The sequence below is a fragment of the Anopheles coluzzii genome, chromosome 2 (assembly GCF_943734685.1).
Source record: "Anopheles coluzzii chromosome 2, AcolN3, whole genome shotgun sequence".
In the NCBI taxonomy this organism is placed as follows: domain Eukaryota; kingdom Metazoa; phylum Arthropoda; class Insecta; order Diptera; family Culicidae; genus Anopheles; species Anopheles coluzzii.
Window position 1 is genome coordinate 78,457,475 of NC_064670.1, and position 10,848 is coordinate 78,468,322.

At 39.8% G+C, this 10,848-nt stretch overlaps 1 protein-coding gene across 1 annotated transcript; it reads right to left on the reverse strand.

Moving 5' to 3' along the window:
• Positions 1–9,328: 9,328 nt before the first annotated feature.
• Positions 9,329–10,471, reverse strand: LOC125908384 (uncharacterized). Its single transcript, XM_049611108.1, has one exon. The coding sequence runs from the start codon at positions 10,469–10,471 to the stop codon at positions 9,329–9,331; it is 1,143 nt and encodes a 380-aa protein (XP_049467065.1).
• Between the last annotated feature and the right edge of the window lie 377 nt (positions 10,472–10,848).

The window sequence follows — 10,848 nt, forward strand, 5'->3', positions numbered from 1 at the left end:
TTTTTAGTTTTTTGATTATGGTTTGAATATGTTTGGGCTTGCAAAATAGAGTTGGGTCTGTATTTGGTACCAAGAGTTGCGGGGCTTTAAAAGCATGCACTGTTTGGTTCACTTGATTTTCTATTGAACTTTTTTGTGAGTGGGTGATGTTATGCGCTTTTTCAAAATTTGTTTTGATAGCTTCACATTTTTCTTTGTCAGTTAAGTATGCTTTATCATTGGATCTTAGGGGAGGGATAATTTTACAATCGGATTTCATTATTTTTACGAATTTCCAGAGTCTATCATTGTTTTTGCCTTTGTTCATTTTGGATAAATTACTCTGCCATGCAGTGTTGCGAGTTTTTTTAAAGTCGTTCTTGATTTCATTAGCTAAAGCGTTGTACCAAGATTTAAGATATAAACACCTTCTATTTCTCTGCCATTGTTTTCTGATCAAGTTTCTTTGTTTAATTTTATTTAAAATTATGTCGGGAAGGATTATTTTTTAATGGTCAGGTGTTTTTAATGGGACCGATAAGTCATGTGCATTACTTATTAAGTTGGTAAAGTATTCAATTAATAAATCAATTTGTGAATGATCTGTTATTATTTGCAAATTTGTATTAGTAACATTTAACTTACTATCAACGAATTTTCTAAACTCTTTCCAATTTGCGTGTTGGTAATCCGGAATGCTTTGATGATTACGGACATATATTTTTGATGTACTAACTTCAAAACCAACTGGAAGATGATCGGAGTCAAAATTCGTGATAGTTTGAAATGCAGAAAAATCATGGTGAATGTTTGTAATAGCAAGATCAAGGGTAGATGGTGAGCGCTTAGCATCACACGGATAATAAGTTGGGCTCTGCGGATGATAAATTGAAAAATTTCCTTTTTGTACTTCTTCAAAAAGGGTTTTTCCCATCCTATTTGACTTTACACAATTCCACAGCTGGTGCCGCGCGTTAAAGTCTCCACAAATAATAAATTTTCCTGGAATATTGCATAGAGCTATAATGTCTCGTCTAAAACTATTGCAGTCTGAATTGGATCCAGGATTATAAATAGATACAACATTAAATTTACCAGCTTGCGTTGATACACTAATACCAACAGCCTCTATCTTCTTTAGTTTAGGCAGTTGTAAAACTTCGTGATTTAATTGCTTAGAAATTATGATTGCAACACCTCCTTTCTCGCCAACTGTTCTATCAAATCTGTATATCGAGTAATTGGGATGTGAGAATCTAATATTTGGTTTTAGGAATGTTTCACAGATAGCTGATATCATAATATTTTCCTTCAATAGATAGTTGAAAAACTCGGTTTGCTTGTTAGTAATGCTATTGGCATTCCAATATAATATTCGAAGTTTATCTACACTATACATTTTTGAAACAGTATTTAGCTGTGATTTGGACTATCACAGAAATTAGGTCTTTGTTAGATTTGCACTTTGATAGATGTACAAACACATCCTCCACAATCTGTCCTATTTCATCTAGGTTAATGTCACTAAGGTTAGACTTATTGTTTTCATTATTATTGAGCTGGTTTGCGTAACTCGTAGAGTTACGATAGTTCGTGTTTGTGCGACTAACCTGTGGTAGCGATGGGAAACTTTCACTAGTTAATTGAAAACTTGGTTTGGGAGCTGATCTTGTCGTGGGTTTGTTAACCTTACGGGCAGGGCATCCGTGGAAGCTAGCGGTATGATGTTCTCCGCAATTTGCACATCGAAGTTTAGCCGGTGCTATTTTGCCGTCTGGATTGGTAGTTGTTTTGCTCAGAGGGCACATGTTAGACGCATGTGGCTCAGCACACTTCACACATACCGGTACACGGAAACAGTTTGCTTCTCCATGCCCATATTGCTGACAATTTCTACACTGTATTGGGCCTGCTTTGTGTGAGTAGTATTCAAAATACACTCTATGGTGATTTTCGTAGCGCACCTGTTTTAGTTCGCCTAACGTAATTGAGCCCTTGGCAAAATGTAACAAATACATTGCCTGGTCATCGTATCGTTTTTTACGTATTGGTAGCTTCTTCACTGTAGTGGGGTTGATTTTACATTCTCCTAGAGCTGGGAGTAAATCGTCTATCGGCATTTCAGGCAGGCCAAAAATGACCACTTTTGTTGTGAGTTCTTCTGGTAGTTGGTGCGTGAAGAAGTTGATTTTGTTGTTCTTGAACGATTCTACCACTAATTTGAAATCGTTCGTATCTAATACGCTAACGTTTATACCTTTTGTAGAGGTGTTTGTGTAGTAGTGCACTACACCTGTAGCGACGATCAGTCGATGGACGTTTCCTACTGTCGTACCTGTCACTATGATCGGAGGTACGCGATGTTTTTTCGTGCTTGGTTGTAGTGGTTGTACATGCGATGACGGGGCTTCTTCGTCTTCACTTAGGTGTCGCTCAATAACGCATACGACATCCTGAGGTGCGTACTCTGGTTTTGCACGCTGACCCATACTATGAAAACGGGACAGCGAGTACGTTGAGCCTCCACGACGAGCGACGTTTCTCTTTCGCGGGGCCATCTCGGGTGGCCGAGCGCCTAGGCGTTTGCGTAATTTAACTGGAATGTTTCTCTTTTGGTGTTTTTCTCTCTCAGAAGATAAACTATATCGCACTATTACCGAACACGTCCGAACAGGTCGGAGGCTGAGAGTGATCTGACAGTTCAATTAAAAATCATGCGTTTGTATGGGAAAACCAGTTTTTGAAAATTTCACAAAAACCTCATGGCCTGCCGATATTTTTTTTTTATTGTATTTTTTATGGAAAAACGTGCCAACTAAAAATCACATATTCAATAGTTGGTAGGGAATCGAAGATCAATCAGTGAGCTCGGACTGTAGTAGGGGAAGGTAGGTAAAGACGGACACGTTAAGGGAAATGGTAAAAATCTAGGGATATATAAGTGCAACGATCATGAAAATGTGCACATATTATCTTACACTCATGTTTTATCAGAAAACGTGTTGAAACTTTTAAGTTTCCATCGATTTTTGCGTTTTTTCATGAATGAAAAACATGATTTTTTTCGTGCAGTTTTGAAATGTTTGGGTCCGTTTTACCCGTTTGTCCGTTTACCTGAACGTTTTATCCGTTTTACCTGATATGGGAAAGATGGACACCATGAAGGGTAAGATGGACACCTGTAGAAAACGTTGGAAAGTGAAGAAGTTCATAGTATTTTAACATATCCTATTGCTTTCCACATCATGGTACGTACATAAACAAATTCTAGGCCAATTGCAACGACGGTTCATTCAGCCATGAATTTAGGAATTGTAAGCGGCGGTTCTAATATATCGCAGAATACATCATGTAAAGCATTGATAAAATATTACGCACTAACAGCTGACGTTGCTCCAGCTTACAGAACAACAGTCTAGATCTTCCTTTTAGGAAATTACTCCGCGAAAAGTCCACGACCCCAGTATTTTTTTAGGGACTTCTTGATAGTTTAATTCATTTTCCACCATGACAAAATTCAACATTTGATATTTGTAATCCCAAAGAATTTTTCATCTATTTGTGAACGATGTCATTACAATGCCTCATTTTTTTAGTGCTTAAAGTTGTCCAAGTCGTGACAAGATATTGGATTTCGTGAAGCGCCTCATTAGCGTCGAGCGTGTAATAGCATAACGAATGGCTACTATTTTGACCGGTGTTTCATTTCTCGCTTATTTCAATACTTTCTCTAGTTGCTGATTGGTTTATAGCATCGGAATACCCTTATTTAAGGTATTTGAAGAAAACGGTTCATCACCAATTGAAATAAGAAGTAAAATAAATCAATAAATTCGGTGTCCATCTTTCCCTACAATAAAGTGTCCGTCTTTCCCGCTTTGGTGTCAGGATGTTTAGACCACCAGAAAACAACATTTTGTATAACTTTCATTCTCGTTCTTTCGCCAATTTTTTCATTAATGATCACGACAACCCAATCATGAAATAAAACTTCCGGAATTATAAACAATACAACTTGTACAGCTTAAGATCGGCAGTAGTCAAATTAGATCCACAAGGGTGCACATGATTGAAAATTTATTTTGTTCGTGGATTTAACCAATTTTGCATATATTATGCCAAAAATGTATTAAAATATGTTGTTTAACTTTAAGTTAGGATGCTGCATTGTTGATTTTTTCGAAAATCACAATTTTCATGCATTTATGAGAAGTGTCCATCTTACCCGTAGTGTCCGTCTTTACCTACCTTCCCCTACTACTAGGGTTATTTTTATTATTATTACTTGCTAAACAATTTATTTTTATGAGCTCTTTTCAACATCAAAATCTAATAACAACTGGGTTATGTTTAACCAAAACAGATATATTTTTAAAAACTAGAATTTGAGATTAAATATATCCTTTGAATCCGTGTTATTCCGATTAGACCGGATAAACGGCGCTCCACTGTAATTTTCAAACAAAGTTTCCGAATTTCAGGTGTCCGAATTCGCATAATTCATGTTTCCCTCAGCGCAACCTACCAGGAAAATAAACCCAGATACTTCTGCTCTAAAGTCCCCTATTTATTCTGCTCAAAGACAAAGAATGCAGCACATTTTTCTACAACGATATTATACTACTTTACTACTTGACTACTTGACACTGTCTGCGCGGCGTCCGGGCGTACTCTATCTGTACGTGTGTGTTCGCCAGGCTTGGATATGGTAGACAGTAGAAAAAAAAGGTGGAGGGGGGAAGTTGCAGTGAAGTCATAAAATCTTCTCCTCATAAAGCACAAATTTCAACACAATTTCTTGGAATTGAAGTGGTGTCGATCTGATCGGCGAGCACAATTCTAGCTGAAGTCACCAACGGTGCCAGTTTGTGGGCTACGGGGACAAGAAACTAGCAGAAATCAGGGGCTACCGGTGTGTTGTTGCCTGGGTTGCTACTTTTTATTGCTGGACGAAAATAAGAAGACAAAGCAACCGTATTTTCAGGAGTGTTCGGAATGCTTCTAAAAAACGTACAATCGTGTTACATTGCAGGAATGAATGTTACGGTTGAAGAGCAATTATTTCCATATCGTGGTGGTACTGGATTTACCCAATATATTCCTACCAAACCAGCAAAGTACGGGTGGACATGTGATGCAGAATCTTCGTATCCTGTAAATGGGCAAATTTACACTGGCTTATCTCCATCAGGATTAAGAGAAAAAAATCAAGGTAAGCGTGTTGTTAAAGATTTGTGTCGCGTATTTCGAGGTAGTGGTCGCAATATTGTGTCAATTTTTTTATTAGTTATAATTTCGCTATCTCATTAATGACAGATTATAAATTGGCTTTGCTTGGCACAGTGAATAAACGACTAACGTTTGTTCCCAGCAGTTTTTCAAATCCCAAGGTAAGAGAGGTTTTATCAACTTTGTTTGGCTTCAATGAAAATGTTGCAATTTATTCATATGTTCCTAAAAAGAATAGGGCAGGAGTACTGTTGTCAACTTTCCACTATGATACAGAAATTCAAGGCCCTAAAAATAAACCTCGTATGTTCACCGACTACAATCGTTCAAAAGGAGGAGTGGATAACATGAACAAATGTCTTTTCGAATACAGTTGCAAAAGGAAGACAAATCGGTGGCCATGAGCATTTTTTTTTTAACATTTTAGATGTTGCTGCATTTGCCGCATTCAAAATTTACAAAGAAAATTATTCAAATCTTCATACTGCCATAAACTACAGACGCCTGTTTTTAAAAGATCTTGGCGAACAGTTATGTACAAAAGAAATTCAACGACGCTCAGAAAATACGCAAATAATGCGACATTTTGGTCCACGTAGTGGAGTAGAAAGTATGTTGGGACAATCTCTAGCTTCAACATTACGACAACATGTAGATGAATATTCAGAATGCCGTGATGCGTCAGGCCGATTGAAACATACAGGGAATTGTTACATAACAGGTTGGCTGATAAGTCCCCGGTCTGACACATAGACGGCGCCGCTAGTATTAAATGCATATTATTTTTACATAGTACCAACCTTCAAATGATTCGTGTCAAAATTTGACGTCTGTATGTCAATTAGTTTGTGTCTTTTGTCAAGCAACTTTTGTTATTGTGAAAAAATGGAAAAAAAGAATTTCGTGTTTTGATAAAATACTGTTTTCTGAAAGGAAAAAATACAATGGAAGCAAAAACTTGGCTTGATAATGAGTTTCCGGACTCTGCCCCAGGGAAATCAACAATAATTGATTCGTATACTAAATTCAAGCGTGGTGAAATGAGCACGGAGGACGGTGAACGCAGTGGATGCCCGAAAGAGATGGTTACCGACGAAAACATCAAAAAAATCCACAAAATTATTTTGAATGACCGTAAAATGAAGTTGATCGAGATAGCAGAGGCCTTAAAGATATCAAAGGAACGTGTTGGTCATATAATTCATCAATATTTGGATATGCGGAAGCTCTGTACAAAATGGGTGCCGCGCGAGCTCACATTTGACCAAAAACACCAACTGAGCGATGATGATTCTGAGCGGTGTTTGCAGCTGTTACCTCGTAATACACCCGAGTTTTTGCGTCGATATGTGACAATGGATGAAACATGGCTCCATCACTACACTCCTGAGTCCAATCGACAGTCGGCTCAGTGGACAGCGACCGGTGAACCGGCTCCGAAGCGTGGAAAGACTCAAAAGTCCGCTGGCAAAGTAATGGCCTCTGTTTTTTGGGATGCGCATGGAATAATTTTTATCGATTATCTTGAGAAGGGAAAAACCATCAATAGTGACTATTATATGGCGTATGAAATATGAAGAAGAAAAAAGTGTTGCTCCACCAAGACAACGCACCGTGCCACAAGTCATTGAGAACGATGGCAAAAATTCATGAATTGGGCTTCGAATTGCTTCCCCACCCACCGAATTCACCAGATCTGGCCCCCAGCGACTTTTTTTTTTGTTCTCAGACCTCAAAAGGATCCTCGCAGGGAAAAAAATTTGGCTGCAATGAAGAGGTGGTCGCCGAAACTGAGGCCTATTTTAAGGCAAAACCGAAGGAGTACTACCACAATGGTATCAAAAAATTGGAAGGTCGTTATGTTGAATAATAAAAACGAATTTTGACAAAAAAATATGTTTTTCTTTGTTAGACCGGGAACTTATCAGCCAACCTGTTAATGCGGCGGCTACTAATACGGCGGCCGGGGGGGGTATATCGGGGTAATCGACGAGATGGAGAGAAACTGCGTCTCTCTTAGCTGGTGAAGTTCTTAGTGTGCGGATCGAATGAACACTTAAATAAATTGTAGATTCTAACTTAATACTAATATTTAGTCTTTTCACCCATTAGAAGAAATGTTGATGAAACTATAGACAGCAGTACGCTGTAGAATACACAACGCTAGGATACCTGCCTCCTAAAATAAGCATAAAGTTATATTCATAGACGAAGTGGGGTTGAATGTTTCAATGAGAGATACAAGAGGGCTCGCCATTTTCCAGCACTACGAGCTCGATATATTTCGTTGCTATGTGCTATGAGCCGAAATGGTATTCTTCATTACTTGTCCCGAACACGTGCGATAAATAAGGATTTTTTTATTAGTTTCGTAGACGAGTTGCATAAGACATTGATAGACAAGCTCAAAACAAATGCGATATTATTATTAGATATCGTAGCATTCCATAAGACTTACGAGGTCAAACAAAAAATAGAATCATATGGCTACAAAATCATGTACTTGCCATACAGCCCATTCTTAAACCAGATAAAAATAATATGTTTACCCAGTGGAAGCAAATAACAAAACGATCCACTCCGAATAATGAAGTTGAATAAATGAACAGTTGAAACAGGAGCCGCTTTGATCACATCATCAGACTGTGAAAACTATTGCAAACATATGTGGATATACCTTCCACATTGCTTAAATGGCGAAAGAATAGATACATAATAGCGACAAATTAGATGCAAATTGCATCAATAGGTGATAAATGGTCTTGATTTTTTTTTAGATACTGTTGTAAAATCGATCATTGTTTCAAAAGAACTACTTGTTTAGTAACCAGCCCATGGTATTTTTTTAATATTACATAATTAGTGAAACAACGCGTAACGACGTATTTTTGTATTTAATGGACTGGACTTGCTGGATCAAACACATCGAAACCGGCGAATCAGAGTAGAACGCTTTCATTCTTGATTATGTCCGATTCAAACGGGCCCTGTATGAATCGGACATAATAGATGCCGGATTGGCTAGGTCAACACAATAATTTGCTCATAGCACTAAAAAGAGAAATATGACGATAGCACGACCCCCAGCATGGGTCCTTCCCAGGTTTCAGTACTGGTACTACTTTAGCAAATTTCCACACTGTCCATCCGATCCTGGAGCCTTGTAGTTAACACTGTATTCAATGATTTTAAGAACTTCTTCGCTGGTGACACGGTCAATCTCTATGGCATCCTAAAGTGCCGAACTTAACTCCCTAATGCTAGCATCAACAGCATTCTCATACGGAATTGTGAGTGGATCACCAAGCCTGTGGGCCAGTGCAAAATGTGAAGCCAAAGTTTCAGCTTTTTCACTAGGAGTGAAAGCGGAAGAAGAGGTGTTTTTAAGAATGGGTGGTTCAGGTGCTGTTACTGTGCAAGCGATAGCGGATGATCTCTTCTCAATTGTGGTGGTTTCATTCCCGGAAATTACTGCTGATTTGGGCCATTCATTTTCTGGCCAACATATCCATGCTGGACCCTGCCACCATAATGAATTGTTCAACAATTCGCGTGTCAAACAGCCTCGAGATGCCAAATCTGCCGGGTTGTCTATCCCTGGTATGTGACGCCATGTGCACCCGTCGGTCAACTGCTGGATTTGTGACACACGGTTTGCCACAAATGGTTTCCAACAGCTGGGTGGAGACTGAAGCCAATGTATTACCGTTGTTGAGTCCGACCAAAATACGACCGGACCGCTGATGTCTATCGCCTTCTTTATGCGTTCGTAAAGTTGGGCTGCTAGGTGTGCCCCACACAATTCCAACTTAGCTATGGAATGCTTACTATTGAGTGGAGCAACCTTTGTTTTCGATGTGAGAAGTTGCATTGTTGCTCTTTCATTCGACAACTGGCTTCGAACATAGCAACATGCAGCGTAGCCCTTCTCAGACGCATCACAAAAGAAATGAAGCTGTGCTTCTGCAGGGAATGTTCCATACACCACTCGTGGAACCTTCACCTCTCTAAGGTAAATTAGTTGAGAATGAAACTCAACCCAATCTCTTTGCAGCTGAGTTGGTAGCTCATCGTCCCATCCAACTGGCTGCTGTTTGTCGGTTTGAAGACTCCATATTAGTTACATGAATTGCTTGGCTAAGGCCTTTATGGGATCTACAATTCCCAATGGATCGTAGATACGAGCAATGGAGGACAATATGCTCCGCTTTGTTACCCTTTCTGGCATTGGATGATCTGCCACCTTGAAAGATAACACATCTGATGACGGATCCCAAGCGAGTCTGAGTGTTGCTAAGACTCCCTTGCCGTCAATCTCTTTATTTTGGCTTGACGCTAAATCTTGTAAGTCGACGCCTATAAGAGAGGTCGGCTGGTTGGATGCCCATTTACGTAACGAAAATCCTCCTTTAGCGTAGAGGAGGTTCATCTGACATTGCAGCTCTCGTGCCTCTTCTATTGATTTGTCACTAGAGACAAAATCGTCTACGTAAAATTCGTGTTCTCGTGATGCTGCTATGGGAAACTCTTCTTTGTGGTCTTCCCTTGTCTGCTGCAGAGTTCGTACCGCCAGGAATGGTGCCGCCGCAGTACCATACGTGACTGTATTTAGCTCGAACTCGTCTATCGGATCTGACGGTGATGATCGCCACAAAATACGCTGCAGCTTGCGATCGTCAGGGTGTATCCATACCTGGCGATACATTTTAGCGATATCTGCTGTCAAAGCCACTTGATGGGTTCTAAATCGCAGCAAGATCGACGCACCGTTCTGTTGCAATGTTGGGCCCACCATCATAGTATCATTCAGTGACACTCCTGTCGACGTTTTGCTGGAAGCGTCGAACACTACTCGACATTTCGTGGTTGTACTATCTGCCTTAAACACGGGGTGATGAGGCAGATAGTAACACTCTGATGTCGTTCGATCTGAGACCACCTTGCTCATGTGCCCCAGGTGTAAATACTCATCCATGAACTCAGTATACGCCTTTCGCGTGTCGGGTTCTCGTTCTAACCGACGCTCGATGGCTAAAAACCGCCGTAATGCGATCATTCGCGATTCACCCATCCGCTCAATCATGTCTGGTTTGCGTGGAAGCTTCACAATGTATTTACCACTCTCATCCCTAGTCGTCGTTTCCGTGTAAAAACTTTCACATGCAGCTTCTTCAACACTCCAGCTAGGTTTCTCGCTTAAGTCTTCGATGGTGAAGAAACGTTTCATGAGTGTCTCAAGAGACAACGTAGCTGTAGCACACATTGTGGGTGGCGATGCTATTTGAGCGGGTGCGTTGCCACTAATCACCCATCCAAACTTTGTCTCTTGAAGTATAGGACGGTTTGTACCGAGGGACAGTTTTCGATCCAGCAGAAACTCATAAAAATATTCCGCTCCTAAAATTATATTGATGGGCCTAGGACGATGAAAGGTAGGATCAGCTATCGTATATTCTACTGGTATATTGAACTCGCTTAAGTCGAGCTGATAAGCTGGTAAGTCTGATGCCGGTTTAGAAATCACAAGTAACTCAATGGCGAAAGTTTCTGTGATATAATGTGGACGTATTGTTGCGTTAACTGCCATTTATGTCGCACATTTATTTCAGTGCTGCCACCAACGCATAATAGCGGAATATT